The 15,722-nt window shown below is 40.5% G+C and overlaps 3 protein-coding genes across 3 annotated transcripts; 1 reads left to right on the forward strand and 2 right to left on the reverse strand.

The window, feature by feature from the left end:
* Nucleotides 1–355: 355 nt before the first annotated feature.
* LOC112057742 (solute carrier organic anion transporter family member 1B1-like) lies at nucleotides 356–3,543 on the forward strand. The gene is made up of 4 exons (XM_024098282.2): nucleotides 356–420; nucleotides 998–1,122; nucleotides 2,432–2,572; nucleotides 3,129–3,543. Exons 1-4 carry the CDS (start codon nucleotides 356–358, stop codon nucleotides 3,338–3,340), a joined length of 543 nt encoding a protein of 180 aa, XP_023954050.2. The 3' UTR covers nucleotides 3,341–3,543.
* Nucleotides 3,544–5,047: 1,504 nt separating this feature from the next.
* Nucleotides 5,048–9,014, reverse strand: LOC128199324 (solute carrier organic anion transporter family member 2B1-like). The gene is made up of 4 exons (XM_052888340.1): nucleotides 8,947–9,014; nucleotides 8,517–8,641; nucleotides 7,223–7,363; nucleotides 5,048–6,530 (listed from the first exon to the last, which is right to left on the reverse strand). The coding sequence occupies exons 1-4, from the start codon at nucleotides 9,009–9,011 to the stop codon at nucleotides 6,358–6,360; spliced, it is 504 nt and encodes a 167-aa protein (XP_052744300.1). The 5' UTR covers nucleotides 9,012–9,014; the 3' UTR covers nucleotides 5,048–6,357.
* Nucleotides 9,015–9,333: 319 nt separating this feature from the next.
* LOC112057741 (uncharacterized) lies at nucleotides 9,334–15,424 on the reverse strand. Its single transcript, XM_052888297.1, has 10 exons — nucleotides 15,310–15,424; nucleotides 13,383–13,547; nucleotides 12,872–13,039; nucleotides 12,553–12,738; nucleotides 12,141–12,344; nucleotides 11,379–11,500; nucleotides 10,952–11,038; nucleotides 10,306–10,441; nucleotides 9,998–10,058; nucleotides 9,334–9,460 (listed from the first exon to the last, which is right to left on the reverse strand). Exons 1-10 carry the CDS (start codon nucleotides 15,347–15,349, stop codon nucleotides 9,334–9,336), a joined length of 1,296 nt encoding a protein of 431 aa, XP_052744257.1. The 5' UTR covers nucleotides 15,350–15,424.
* Nucleotides 15,425–15,722: the final 298 nt, after the last annotated feature.

A 15,722-nucleotide genomic window follows, 5' to 3' on the forward strand; every position in this document is an offset into this window, starting at 1 on the left:
GCAGAGGAATGTCAGACTCCTAAAATGTACCTTTAAACCAACACCCAACGTCACAAGTCCTGGGATCTGCCCGAGATGTTTCCTCTACTACAAAATTATGGCACAACCCCTGTCGCTGCTTCTCCTGTCGTTGTTATGCTGCGCTATCCGTTTCTGGGTTGCCATTGGAGCACCTCAGGACCTCAACAAAACGTTTAAGGGTTTTTCGAATTACATGTCCGCCCATTGCCACTTTAATCTTGACTCATTGAGCAATGTCTACTATACCTACTGTAAGTATTTAACAGCTTTATTCTGTGACTCCAGATGCAGGCCCCGATTCCGTGAATTTGAGCCAGTGTGCGTGATGGAGGATATGGTCACGTACGTGTCTCCGTGCCACGCCGGCTGCGGGGGAGAGGAGTTGTTCGACGGGGTCAGGTTAGTAGTTTGAGCCGGTGTGCGTGGTGGAGGAGATGGTCACGTACGTGTCTCCGTGCCACGCCGGCGGCGGGGGAGAGGAGTTGTTCAACGGGGTCAGGTTAGTAGTTTGAGCCGGTGTGCGTGGTGGAGGAGATGGTCACGTACGTGTCTCCGTTCCACGCCGGCTGCGGGGGAGAGGAGTTGTTCGACGGGGTCAGGTTAGTAGTTTGAGCCGGTGTGCGTGGTGGAGGAGATGGTCACGTACGTGTCTCCGTGCCACGCCGGCGGCGGGGGAAAGGAGTTGCTCGACGGGGTCAGGTTAGTAGTTTGAGCCGGTGTGCGTGGTGGAGGAGATGGTCCCGTACGTGTCTCCGTGCCACGCCGGCTGCGGGGGAGAGGAGTTGTTCGACGGGGTCAGGTTAGTAGTTCTTAGGGTCTGCGCATACAGGAAGAGTTCAGGGCCTTCAGCCATGATATGCATTCTCTTTAATCAACTTAAAAAAGGAGGAGATTCTCAAGTTTATTAGTTTTAGGGAATGACACGACCTAGCGATAACGAATGTGATTTCTATACGTTGTTGTTGTTGTTTCCCAGGGCATACACCAACTGCACTTGTTCAACAACCGGGCGCGCAGCCGTGGGTGCATGCAGCGATGTAATGTGCAAGCAGTCCCACGGACAGCACGGCATGCTGCTTGTGATCGCCGTCACTTTTACACGTAAGTGCAATTTGACGACGAGCGAGATGCTTACGAGAAAATTTCGATTTTAGAAATATAACGAAATCCAATACTTTTTATTGTTTCGCTAAACTTACACAATGACTTAACCTAACTTAATAAAAAATAGCCTAATAAGTAACTAATACTACTATGGTATAATAACTAACCAATAACTTATAACTAACTAATAATAACTAACTAATAACTTAACTTAATTAAATTAGAATTCATCCATCAGTAATAATTGTGCCTACTAGATGCAAACATAACATGCTTACATTGGGTACGTACTTAAGACAAAATATTAATTTACTCTAAAAAAACAAACAAATATAAATATAAATAGATAAACAAAATTGAAGAGGTAATTAATAAAATAATGTGAAAATTCAACGTTCTCAACATAACGAGCGAGATAGTTTAGAGATGATGTAATGCCATCATTTGGAGTCCGTTTGAGTACAAATACATAGATATGATAGAGAAGATTCAAAAAAAGTTCGTCCGTTGGCTTTATAGGAAACAATATGGGTATTCAGTGGGTTATCCTACTATTTATCCAAGCGTCTTTCTTCTGGGTATGGCAGGGTATAATAAACTTGAGATAAGACGTAAAGTAGCACTGCTACAGTACATAATACATTTAATTAGAGGCGAAAAAAGTAATCCTGTCATATTAGGGTCGATAGACTTGCATGTTCCTGACAAGTATATAAGTTGCCGACGTCGCCAGTTATTTGTGGTGCCGTGTGGCAGAACTAAAGTAAGCCAGCATGCGCCGCTGGCTCAAGCGCTGCGCCTGCTCAATGATCTCACTAGTAAAAATTTAGAGATTGACATTTTTCACACTCCTGTCTATCAGATTGTAAATAAAATTAAATTGTTATTAGAATAGTTTTTATGTATATGTCATTTTTAATTTTGTTATTTGAATAGTTAATTTTGATTGTTATTATTATTATTATTTTTTTTTTTGTTTTGTGTATTTTAATTGTTGACTATTATTATTAATTTATTTGAATTGTTTAATTTTAATGTATTTGAATTGGTTAATATTAATTTATTCTTAATTTTTAATTTGATTGAATTTGAATTTATTATTTTTAATTTTTAATTTGTTTGATTTTGAATTTATTATTTTGAATTTATTTTGTTTGCTTAATATTCATTTTGTAATTTAAGATTTATTGTCGTAATTATTATTCCTGATTGCTCGAGAAACGAATTGGGAAACTGTAATGTTTCTCTGGGCACATGTCATGTATATAAATAAATAAATGATTGATTTTTCGTTTATATTTTTCAGTGTTGTGCTTCCAAGCGCAGGGAGTTATGCTGCTCCGCATAGTGGACCCTCGGGACAAGTCTGTGGTTATGGGCGTGGCGTGGTTTGTGGTCACGCTGATGACGTTCGTGTTCGGACATTTGTGGTTTATGTGGATGAGAGGTGAGTTTTGTTTTTAACTACCTATCTTACGTTACGTGACTTTTACTGCTAGAAAATCCATGAAAGCTTTCTTTGTACGTGACCATTTTCTAACATATATACCTTATAGACTACAAGCTCTTAAAAAAACGTTGGTTCATTTCACAGGTAAAGGGCTTGTAGTCTATTAAAGTAAGTTATCCTTAAAATATAAGATATCTTGAAAAAAGGAATAAGTACCACAAGGTTGAGGCCAAACGAGCGTAATTTTGTGTGTTGTGAGTCGCGTAATTTCTGCTGCATTCGTTTTCATACAAATGTCCAGTCCACACGGCGTCACTAAATGAGTTGTGTTCCGAATAACAGGCAAATTTCTGCAACCGAAATTACTCACAAAATTACTCTCGTTTGGCCTCACCCTTAGACATCCTTAACCCGGTCCCCTCGCAAAATCCGTTCTTAGCGGACGTCTACGAACTATAAACTACCTCTCTGCCAAATTTCAAGCAAGCAATTTTCGTGAAGTGACCCTCTGCTTTTTTACTGCGCGATTATATATTATATTGTTTTATTCCAGCCGGTATGTGCCGTTGGTATGAAGCGGAACAATGCCACTTGCAATACTCAAACTTCTCTAACCATGTCGGTGGCACGTGCGCCGTCATCGCTATAGCATCGCTCGTGATCAGCATTGTCTCCGCTTTCTCGTTACGGAAGAAGAACAAATCCAAAGATTATAAGTTAGTGTACGTTAAGTCGATTGAAATGGAAGTAGAACAAAACCAATGAGACAAAACAGATTACAGGTTTATGAAAAATTGTGTTTTTCTTTCTTCCTCGAAAGTCTCAGTAGTACCTAGTCGTTTTCAACTTTCATTTGGGAAGTATGAAGGAATCATATTATAATCAATAATTATTGATTATAATATGATTAAATTTCGATTGTTGATAATCAATAATTAATAATTATTGATTTATATTTATATTTTTTTCACTATTTATTAAATTAAAATTATATATTTTTTTTTACATTTTTATAATTCATACATATAATTCTAATGTATGTTTTTTCCTTCATATACCTAAAGTAAATTCCCTTCTACAGACAAGAGTTAACTGTTTTACCTTTGATTGTCTGTGGTACATGCACTGTGATAGTTAAGAAACACAAGCTTTATTGAAAATATGAATTTAAAATTACACCTATTGTCTCAATAAAGTAGAATAGTGATTTATGTACATATATTTATGACTTAATAATATTTGGAACATTTGTTGTACGGCGTATGGGGAAGTATTGTGAATATTTGTAAAATACATATGTATTCAGTGGTGTGAGTATGCCCTAAATTATTTGTAACATAATCTATGTTGTAGCTTTAATGACATATGTCACTGTTTGAGTTTGTCTCACCTTTTTCGGTATAGCTTTCCTCCGGTGTACAACTTGTGTTGTTAGCAAGTTGTGTTGTAGATTATTGATAAGCATAATATTTAATTAACATAATGTAAACAAAGTTAAATATATTAATGTTTAACTAAAACGTGTTTTTATTCTTATCTCTGACTCGCTTATCGACATTATCGGCATATAAAATTAACAAAATAAACCTGAAACTATTGACTTACTACGTTTTTTGAGTTAGGAGCCGTGATAGCCCTCTGTGGATATGACCTCTGCCTCCGACTCCGGAGGGTGTGCACCTCCAACGTGGTGGACTATCGGCCTAACCCCTCTCATTCTGAGAGGAGACTCGAGCTCAGCAGTGAGCCGAATATGGGTTGATGACTTAACTACGTTTATGTGAAACTATTATTAACAAATGTTACGTTAATATTAAGATAAGTTAAAATTTTCAGCGCTAGATGGTTTATACTTCTACAACAATCAAAATTATTTTCTTGGGGGCGGGGGGGCAGGGTTATTTTCATTGGTTAGGGTTCGCTGTCACTTGGAAATTTTAACAGGGGTTCATGGAGCCTAAAGTTTGAGAAACCCTGGTTTAGAATATCGTTTTGTTGTGATCAAAACGTTGTAAGCGCCATTATAACGTGATAAATAGCAACGGCAGGGATTGTACCGTAATTTTGTGGTAGAGGAAACATTTAGAGCAGGTCTCAGGACTTCTGACCTTAAGTGTAGGTTTAAAGGATTCAATAGAATTTACACTCACCATCCCCTACCCAAGAAGTTCTTCATACCCACACTAAGCCGTTTATTCCCCGTGGTCTCTGCGAGACAATACTGCCGAATGATTAATATGTTGTGATCAATGTTATACTCGATTTTTTTAATAAATCGGGAATATTATGTTTAACGTATTTTTATTCATTAAATCTATCTTATTAACCGACTTCAAAAAAAGGAGTTTATCAATTCTACGAGTATGTTTTTTTATTTATTTTTTTAGTTTTTTTTTTAGGATCAATTACACTATAAAGGAGAGAAGGCTAGATAGGTCAATAAATAAAATACAAAACAATTTATAAGTACATATTTACATTTTTATTTCGATTTATTCTTATTATTTACAAAATTGCGTAATATCTATGTATAAGTTACTAATCTACAGTGATACGCTTAGAAAAGATCAAGAGCAATCATCATTATCAACCCATATTCATCTCACTGCTGAATATGGGTTGATAAAGATAGTAGTAATTAGGCCTATTCTTAGGTAAGTAAGTACAGTATATTAAACCAAAATAATAATATTTAATTTTATTCGAAACATCGCTCTTAATATAAGATTAAATTAATTTGGTTAAAGAAAGTTTACTAACAAGTGTGATTAATTTACCTATTAAATGTTTATATTACTAATATATAATGATTTATTTATTTTTTACAACGTGCAATTGCAAAGTCTACGTACAATTGCACTTTGCAATTGCACGTTGTAGAGTCAACATCTCCTGAGGATGCTCCGGTTTCGGAGTAAAACGTACGTAGAGAGTATTTTGTCGGACCTGGGTGACGTTGTCGCATGGGTTCGTCGGCTTTTCGCGGTTGATAGCAAAATAAATAAATCATTATATAATCATGATGAACTTCCGCAAAGTAACACCTGCTTCTATCCAATGTTTATATTACTACCTATTGTACTTTTTAATTTATTTTATTTATAAAAGGACTAGTTAGTTTTTAGTAGGACCGCGTCGCTTGGCGCTTCACTAAGTGGGCGGTACCATTCAAAAAACATTTTTTCCGAAAAAATACGAACATTTTACTTCATAAGCATTAACATGCCACCCGTACTATTAAAGTTAATTAGTTATTTAAAAATAATAAATAATACAAAAACTAGGTCGGTCATTTTAGTCGATCGATCCCAAACCTTAGTTTAACAGCCTACTTTTAATTTTATAACATTTGAAGAATACCCTACTGCCCCCCTAGCCAAGTAGCACTTTGATTCTCTTTCTACAATCGCTAACGCTTCGAAAACTAGAAAAATGTATGGGAATGACAGATCTTGATCACGTGACTTGTCGATAGCAAATGGCATTTCCATACATCTTTTTAGTTTTCGTTAGCGATCGTAGAAAGAGAATCGACGTTCCACTTGGCTAGGGGGGCTGGTAGGTACCATATTTATTTTTAAAGTTCAACTTCAGTTTTGCAGTTTTTGGTCTGAAGTAGGTATAGTTACAGGTACATGAGACAGGTTTTGACGACCTGTAGGTAAGTAGGAATCAAAGTTGTAGTCGATCAACCAAAAAATCACTGTCAAGTTGGTACATTCACTTGACCGGTTTTTCCTCATTCGTTTAATTCAATTACATATTTTTTAGAGTATTAAATCTTATAATCTGGTGTCATGGCTGGATTTGTTCTTCTTCCGTAACGAGAAAGCGGAAATAATACTAATGATGAGCGATGCTATAGCGATAGCTGCGCACGTAGCGCCGACGTGGTTAGAGAAGTTTGACGTTTGCAGGTGACATTGATCCCCTTCATACCACCGGCACATACCAACTGGAATAAGACATTATAATACACAATTAATAAACGGCTGCTAAAAAAGTGTAGTTTTCAAGTAACAAAGGAGAATGGGCGATTTCGTCACACGGCTATACACAGTTGTGATATATGTCATTCAAAATATCATAATATCAATTTATTACACTACACCAACATTTAGGTGTGCAGGGCAAGAACTGTGAATTATTCAATTTATTTTTATAGTGTTCTCATATATGATTATAAACATTTGCGGAAGTAAAGATGCAACACAGACAAGTTGCCACAATGCTTGGCACGCTTTACAACATATGTTGTACTAGCTGACGCCGCGCGGTTTCACGCGCGTGGTTCCCGTTCCCGTAAGAATATGGATATATTAAATAGCCTATAGCCTTCCTCGATAAATGGGCTATCTAATACTGAAATAATTTTTCAAATCGGAGCAGTAGTTCCTGAGATTAGCGCACTCAATCAAACAAACTCTTCAGCTTTATAATATTAGTATAGAAGTATAGGCATGAAAAATACCTGATTCTCCAAAATCACACTGTTTTAGACTAGTGGATTTTGATAAATTTAAATGATTTGTAGTTATTTCCCTATGTTTCTCGATGGTGGTTTAGTACGAAGTTACGAATAAAAGTTATAATTAATTATAAATGTTATATACCACGCGTCCGCTATATAAATATTACAAAACTCACGTCTCATCGCCATGAACAACAAATTCCCGCACACGAACGTCATCAGCGTGACCACAAACCACGCCACGCCCATGACCACAGACTTGTCCCGAGGGTCCACTATCCGGAGCAGCATAACTCCCTGCGCTTGGAAGCACAATACTGAAAATAATAAAAAGGAGTGTGCTTTAGAGTCTTACACTTTGTCGCTACACACTAAAGTGTAGTTGGAGTTAGACCTCATGACTGAGGTAACTAACACTTCTTTAGTTCTCAACTCCCTCAACATCCGTTCGCCTAACCTGATTACACTTTTCGTAATGCATTTACCAGCTTACTCTCCAAGTCGAGCGTGTTCGGTTGGTTAGTGTCATGACGAGTTGAGATAATCATAGTAGTAGTTATAACGACAGAAAAAACATACTGGTCAACTTGAGAACCTCCTCCTTTTTGAAGTCGGTTAATAAGTGTTCCGTGAGTTAAGTGGGGAGTACTGGGAGACCGAGTGCCGGTGATATAGGCGACCGCTCTAGTGGTCTAGCTCATTCTTGTCGTGGCGTTCAATCCGTCCTTTTGTTGGATAGTCACTCATGGATTATTTTGAGATAGGCTTGAGTGGAGAAGGGGAGTGTGAACTAGTTTTATAAGACGTCTTTAACCCTACATACATTGGTCACTAGTCCGGGGCTTCACTCAATGTTATTCTCTGCCAGTCGAGGTTTTATTGTTAACATTCATAGTGGGAATTTTTAGTCCTAATAGAAGTCAACCCGTTTCCCGACACGTGCATAGACAAATATTATTTCGTCTGCACTTACATTTATGCCGTGGAAGTTATAGCGATACTAAGCAGCACTTGACGACCGTAGTTGGTAGTGCTGTAGTTCTCAACAGAGATCCTGGCACTATATTTTCTAAATTGGCTCAGGTTGGTAGGCTTTGGCCTTGACTTGTTTCTACCTTACGGGCAAGTGGCAACGACGTACCGCCAAGCGCTTTAGCATTACAGTAGAAACCTTCAGAGGTAAAGGCAGAAGAAACATGTACCTCTTCCAAGTAAGCGCGCTTCCATGTTGACAACAGGTGAGATCTCAATCAAGGGCTAGCTTGTCATACAATGAAAAAACATGCCGTACTGCCTATGTGCCTGCACAAACAGCGGACGGAAGGGCTCTCTAAGGGCGTCTTCTGAGACTCCGACCTTGGCTTAGATCTTCGTACAGGACTAGGCTCATTGTGTATTGCTGCATATCCACGATCCCTCAGTACGCAAAGTGCACTGCCGCCTGTATATAGTCTCTCAGTTTGCACTTACGTGTGAAAGTGACGGCGATAACGAGCAGCATGCCATGCTGTGCGTGCGCCTGCTTGCACGGCACATCGCTGCATGCGCCTAGCACGGCGCGACCGGTCGATGAACATGTGCAGTTTGTGTACGCCCTGGGAAAAAATATAATAAAATTAATTATTGTAGAAAGAGAATTAATATGTAACATGGCTAGACGTCCTGAACTCTTCGTGTCTGCGCACAATCTAAGAGTTACTAACCTGACCCCTTCGAACAACTCCTCTCTCCCGCAGCCGGCGTGGAACGGAGACACGTACGTGACCATCTCCTCCACCACGCACACCGGCTCAAACTACTAACCTGACCCCGTCGAACAACTCTCCCCCGCAGCCGGCATGGCACGGAGACACGTACGTGACCATCTCCTCCACCACTTACACCGGCTCAAACTACTAACCTGACCCCGTCGAACAACTCCTCTCCCCCGCAGCCGGCGTGGCACGGAGACACGTACGTGACCATCTCCTCCACCACGCACACCGGCTCAAACTACTAACCTGACCCCGTCGAACAACTCCTCTCCCCCGCAGCTGGCGTGGCACGGAGACACGTACGTGACCATCTCCTCCACCACGCACACCGGCTCAAACTACTAACCTGACCCCGTCGAACAACTCCTCTCCCCCGCAGCCGGCATGGCACGGAGACACGTACGTGACCATCTCCTCCACCACTTACACCGGCTCAAACTACTAACCTGACCCCGTCGAACAACTCCTCTCCCCCGCAGCCGGTGTGGCACGGAGACACGTACGTGACCATCTCCTCCACCACGCACACCGGCTCAAACTACTAACCTGACCCCGTCAAACAACTCCTCTCCCCCGCAGCCGGCGTGGCACGGAGACACGTACGTGACCATCTCCTCCACCACGCACACCGGCTCAAACTCACGGAAACGTGGTCGGCATCTGGAATTATATGAAAACGACAACATACAATACACACAATAGGTAATAAGGTAAAATTAAGTAGGTTTGGGCCCCGTTAAAAATGGTTTTTGTACCTTTTGATGGAAACTACTTTATCATAACTAATAGCATAGTACAAACTCCTCAGTGCCCAAACTTTACGAACAGAGCGTGTTGCCAGTGATGACATAAGAATCTGGACTATAAGACTAATACATAAGAAGGTTCAGAGTCACTTAGCAGGCGATAGATCGAGATGTGCTCGGAGTATGTGCGTAATGCAATCAGAAAAGAGGAGATTCACAGAAGAACCAAAGTCACTGAAGTGAAGTGACATAGCACTGTGTTTGTCGACCACCAACTAGGTGTACCTATAACGTCAAGCGGGTTACAGGGAGCTAGATACTGGCAGCTCGTGATGTTTGGAAGTCCATACAAGAGGCCTCTGTCCAGCAGTGGATGTTCTGGTAATGATGAATAACGTACTAATAAAGATGAAACGGCATACACCAATGAGATACTCTATCTCTCACTCACCCGCAAGCAATGCTGCATTCCGGATTAGTGTACAGCTCATCTGACAGACCAGCAACTTTACCTAAAAATTATGAAAAATATGATAATTGCAGTACGATGCTATGTAGAATCTGACAGCGGTATGGGTAGAATAAACTTGCACGTCTTCCAAATTACGATAACCCGCTTCGTATCAGACTGCGTTGTCACTGATCATGTGATGTAGTAGTCAAGGTCTTACTTGTCATAGAATAAAAAAAAATTCACTGGATGTGGGTTCTGGCCTGAGTTTTAAAACTAGCATAAAATGAATTCATAAATCAACATACCTTGATCGCAGCCCACTATGAATGTCATGGCTATGTACGCGACGATCACGAAGATGGTCGACCGAATGATCTGCTTCATATGAACTGATCGACGGAACTGCCGTGAAATGGGCTTAGAGTACAGATTGCCGGCGAACTGGAATAAGAATCATCATTATAAACAACCCATATTCATACGCTCACTGTGCAGCACGAGTCTCCTCTCAGGATGACAGGTGTTAGGCCTTAGTCCACCACGTTGGCCCAATTCAGATTGGCAGACTTCACACACCTAGAGAATAAGGAATCTTAGATATGCAGGATTCCTCACGATGTTTTCAATTGAAGGCAGAGGTACTACTGGGCTACATATCACATCTCTTAAACGAATACGAAAATATTTTTGTACTCCCACTGCTTTAATTGCTACTCCAATTTACTCAATACAAAACCTACCAAAAAAATCAAAATCAAAATTTATTACAAGACTTTACCACCGGTTTTAAAAGCAGGTTCTGTTGAGAAGAGCCAACAACAGTTGCTCTTTCAAAAAATTTTTACGTTCCTCTTAATAAAATGTATCTCATTTTATTAAGAGGAACTGAGTTTCTTGACAGCTCTTTTCAAACTCAATTTAAGGTAAAAATACTAAAAGTCTTATATTTACCCCCACAATAAACATGACGAAAAAGTAGTGGAACAATTTAGTGACTTGTACCGTCCCATTGCCGTCCTCCACCAAGTTGAATTTCACCTGAAAAATAGCTGTATTAGAAGGACCAAGGATTCGTTTCACGTGGCGCGATAAACTGACATTTACATTAGAAGTTTACTTGGCGGTCTAGGGAACTAGGGGAAAAAGCAACGAAATTTCTTAAACTCTTCAATAATAGTCTATTTTAAAGGTCATTTACGGGGCCAGGCCTCCCTCCAGAAGAGGAAAATATGAGGCTTAGACCTCACCACCACCACGTTGCTGCAAATGCTTAAACTCTTTTACGATCACTATTGATGTTAGTGATAATGACCTGGATTTCCTAGGCCTGGAGGAGGATTATTGAGGCATCAGTAACAATGTTATGTCTATTACCTACCTTATTAATTTCGGGCTCATTGTAGATGTATCCGTAAAGAGCCACTGCCAACAATCCCATGGCAAATATTTGCGACACTGCCAACGGGTTAGAGGCAACGCGGCCTAGACTTGTTAGGAAACCTAGAACGAAAATTTTAAATGTAGTTAAGACCTAGTTTACAGAGACGAAAATCTTAGCAAGGATTCGCCGTTAGGGTACCATTAGAAGCAGTGCCTTTAGACCTGTACATGTGACCACGAGTTAGGGATGAGAAGCTTCTATAAATCATGTCATCATTCTCCTTCTTCGCTCGTGTTGTTCTCCCAATCCAGTCTAGTGTAAGATACTATGTACTAGAGCAGCTTTGGACACATGTTCTAATATAGAACTTGCTGCGGTTCTACTCAGGCCAAGGTTTATTAAGCAAGTTGCCTCCTTGACGAGGACCTCTGGATAGAACGGGGTCCCTCAATGGAGATAAATCCTCGAGTTGTTGACGCTTTCAGTGTTCCCGGTGCTCTTTCAACAACACTAGAGGAAAACCTGATATACAGTTACGTGGCTCAGTCATCAGGCGATGAGTGTGAATACCTCCACCGTGGGTATTATATCGGATTTCCTCAAAAAATAAAAACAGGTCTTTAAGCAAGTTACAGATAGTTTTTGCTGGAATACCTCTAGAACCCTCTTCTGTATTTAAACTAACCACAACCCTGAGGGTACGGTCGTAATGTGCATTTGCAGCAAGAGATATTGTATAACTTGGTAGGCATAACTTACTTCTTTTGTAGTCAGACATGTTCGTTTTCTGCTCCCCTTTCACGATGGGTGCCACTTTCGGTACGCTTAGGAAAACTTGTATCAGATTAGGCACGTAGCCTATCAGGAAAGTCGTCGTCTGGAAGGTCATGTTGGTCTCCACCTTCCCAGTCAAAAGGCTGTACCCTAATATCAGCGGTATCGTTCGGGACAGGAGCATTACACCTGCAAACAATAAAATTTTACCACCATCATCATTGCACTAAAAATCAGGAGAATTAGAACTCCTTTTCTTGAACCTTTCAGCTTGCGTTTTCCCTACCACCTTTAAATCAAGAGTGAATAGACAGCTAGGCATGCGCGTTCAACTCGCCCTTTTGTATGATGCAAAGCCATGTGTAGGTAGTTGAAATAAATATGGTGATGAAGTTACCATAGTGCACATGGGTCCGTTCTGGCGCAAACTCCTCACAGTAAGCGATGCCGTGGCCCCAGCACGCCACGCGGGTCATCACAAAGACGATGCAGTTGGAAAGGATGAGTACCAGCCGCACGGCCGTGCGTATCGGTACGCCGAGGAACAGGCTGCTGTTTGAAGTGTAAGCAACGCCGCAGAATTCTGCAATAATACATGGGATAGTGAGATTTCTTTAAAAGTTTTTACATGAATGTATTTCTAGGGTTCCGTATCTCAAAATGAAATAAAGGGTCCCACTTAAGTGGGATTAAGGACCAGGCATGAACTTTCTTACTTGTTTCTTCCTTTCTCGTGGGATCGGGCAAGAAGTACCAGGAGAGCACACAGAGCGAGGCGACGGAGCCGTAAGCGATGAGCAGCGCGCGCCGGTGCCGGTAGCCCCACCACGAGATGAAGGGCGCCACCAGCACCTCGAACAGCGCGAATGTTATGATGGCTACATCTGAAACAAAAATTAAATTAAAATTAATAAGATTGCATAAAAATCCTTCTTTGGTGTTTTAATAGAATATCGGATAGTAGATCCGTGAGCAAATGCAGCAGATCACTGCAGACTATAGCTGGGTGAAGCTTGTTTCTCATTCGGGTCTTCTACCTACTAGTACTTACAATGTAAAAGGAATGCTTTTCGGCCGTGGCTAGTAACCTAGTTAGTGGCTAGTTAGAGATTGTAGTCAAGGGCTAACATGTAAAGAATAAAAAAATGGCTTAATGTAAACTTGCCACAATGCAACCTCAAAAATACTTTGTAACAACCAATAATATTGTAGTGATAGTTAACTCACCGATGCTGTATGGCGGAAGGTCTCCGGCCCTGATATCCTGCTGCATGAGCTTGTAGGCGCAGATCTCACCCACCGTGGAAGTCACTATGTAACCCATCAGTATGGCGCGCAGTTTCGACGCTTTGAACTCCGTCGGATTGGTCCATGACTTCACACGGGACAGCACTGTTGAATAACATCATAAAACCTACTTTAATGAGCATTACAGGGCCTCATAGATGACTCAGAGTCACTCTAGCGATTGAGCGAGCTACGCTCAGATATCTGCGTTATCGAATCAGAAATGCGGAAATTCGCAAGAGAGACAAAGCTGATGTAAAATATAATGCTGGCAGGCATATAATGCTGGAAAGGCGACCGCCGGAAAGCGCAGTGTTGGTCGACCCTTTACTAAATGGACCGACGACATAAAGCGAATTACAGGGAGACGCTGGATGCAGGTGGGTCAAGACCGTGTTGCTTGAAAGTCCTTGCAAGAGGCCTATGTGCAGTTGTGGACGTGCATCGGCTGATAATGATGAAAATTTCGACATCATTTCTGTCGCAGTTAGTTAGTTAGCAGTATCCTGGATTAGATTAGATTTTAGGTAGATTAGATTCCCAATTCTCACTCGAGTCAATTTAGGTTTTAATATTTTCTCAGGCCTCAGGTGTGGTCAGGTTAGGCTTCGGCCGTGACATAGTTACCCTACCGACAAAGACGTACCGCTAAGCGATCTAGCTTTCGGTACGATGCCCCATAGAAACTGTCCAAACCAAGTACCTAAACCCGCTTCCATCTTAGACTGGATCGTCACTTAACGTTAGGTGAAATCTATACTTATAATAAATCTGTAGAGAGGTCAATTCTGTACATAAAATATAAATCCAAAATAACTATCAGGGGGTGATTAGTGATCGATACTAATGCCAAAAATGCAATCAGTAAAATTTTTGTCTGTCTGTCTGTCTGTCTGTATGTTCTTTATAGAAACAAAAACTACTGGACGGATTTTAACGAAACTTGGTACAATTATTCAACATACTCCTGGGCAGGTTATAGTATACTTTTCATTACGCTACGATCAATAGGAGCAGAACAGTGAAGAGAAATGTTGAGAAAACGGGAGAAGTTACTCCATTTTTTATCTGTTCCGTCGCGTGTACAGCCTTATTGGTTAAGGCTACATAGAAATCATGTATGACGAAAATTATTAAAAAAAACACAACAGCATATACATGTCTATCTTTTATGGTTGACTCACAATAACACGTGTAACTCCCGATAGCTTAGCAGTTCGGAGCTTTCTAATTATATTTGTGTACTCTTACGTTTATAACACTCATCACTCATACCTAATTAAAAAAGTTAACATTATTACCTATTCAATAAAGAAAGAATCATATAAATCGGTAAAGAAACACCAAAGTTATACATGAAATACGCAAACCATCGCGCGTGAATACTGATTCATGCTATAAGGATTATTTTTGTGTAACGGTCGCCGCGCTCGACACGACTCGCGGCGGGAGGAATAAAGACGCGGATAAATAAAGAAATGCAGCCGTAATGGTTAGGGTAGGGGTAGGGTAGGGGTAGAGCAGTGGTAGGGCAGGGGTAGGGTAGGGGTAGGGTAGGGATAGGGTAGAAGTAGGGTAGGGGTAGAATAGAGATAGGGTAAGGGTAGGGTAGAGGTAGGGTAGTGGTAGAGTAGGGGTAGGGGTAGGGTAGAGTTAGGTTAGGGTAGGGTAGGATAGGGGTAGTTGAAAGTTTATATCGACGTGGACGAAGTCGCGGGCGTCCGCTAGTCGCTAATAAAGCTAGTAAAGGGCTAACTATTCATTGAATAAAAAAAAAAAAAAAATAATGATGACAGGGCTAAAGGCAATTATGTATCTCGATGTAGGATTCAAAGCAGTGATTTTTGTTAATATAAGCCTGAAATACCTTTCGAACATTTAGAAGACTCGACTGTCTCGAAAGTCATTTTGTATTTGTTATCCTTACAATGGTCGTTACTCTTCTAACTAGTCACTGCTTTTGCCACTATCTGCGGTAATCTGCAACAATAATACAATAAAGTGAAATTATAAACAAAGATATGAGAAAAATAAAGAGAATAAGTTGACGTATTTCATCATCAGTCTCTATAGATTGTATTGGACCATAGGGTCCACTACACGACTAGTTTGGGCGGAACACATAATAATTCGTAGAGCCAATGCACGTTGAGCAGTGGCGTGTATAAAGTATTTCATTAGCGTAGGCACTATCAATAAAATTGTACAGAATTCAAGATTCCTTATTCCACTATTTTTGCATCTATGACGTGACGGGTAGCAGTGACAGGGATTGTATCA

The sequence above is a fragment of the Bicyclus anynana genome, chromosome 22, assembly GCF_947172395.1.
Source record: "Bicyclus anynana chromosome 22, ilBicAnyn1.1, whole genome shotgun sequence".
Lineage (NCBI taxonomy): Eukaryota > Metazoa > Arthropoda > Insecta > Lepidoptera > Nymphalidae > Bicyclus > Bicyclus anynana.

Excerpts from the sequence above, each read along its gene's own strand:
- LOC112057741 (XM_052888297.1), bottom strand. The coding sequence starts at position 15,349 with ATGACTTTCGAGACAGTCGAGTCTTCTAAATGTTCGAAAG. Across the intron at positions 13,040-13,382 it reads CCTTCCGCCATACAGCATCG|ATGTAGCCATCATAACATTC; the intron begins GTGAGTTAACTA and ends TTTTTGTTTCAG. Across the intron at positions 11,039-11,378 it reads ATGAGCCCGAAATTAATAAG|GTGAAATTCAACTTGGTGGA; the intron begins GTAGGTAATAGA and ends GCTATTTTTCAG.
- LOC112057742 (XM_024098282.2), top strand. The coding sequence starts at position 356 with ATGGTCACGTACGTGTCTCCGTGCCACGCCGGCTGCGGGGGAGAGGAG. Across the intron at positions 421-997 it reads GAGTTGTTCGACGGGGTCAG|GGCATACACCAACTGCACTT; the intron begins GTTAGTAGTTTG and ends GTTGTTTCCCAG. Across the intron at positions 1,123-2,431 it reads GATCGCCGTCACTTTTACAC|TGTTGTGCTTCCAAGCGCAG; the intron begins GTAAGTGCAATT and ends TATATTTTTCAG.
- LOC128199324 (XM_052888340.1), bottom strand. The coding sequence starts at position 9,011 with ATGGTCACGTACGTGTCTCCGTGCCACGCCGGCTGCGGGGGAGAGGAG. Across the intron at positions 8,642-8,946 it reads GAGTTGTTCGACGGGGTCAG|GGCGTACACAAACTGCACAT; the intron begins GTTAGTAGTTTG and ends ATTTTTTCCCAG. Across the intron at positions 7,364-8,516 it reads TATCGCCGTCACTTTCACAC|TATTGTGCTTCCAAGCGCAG; the intron begins GTAAGTGCAAAC and ends TATTATTTTCAG.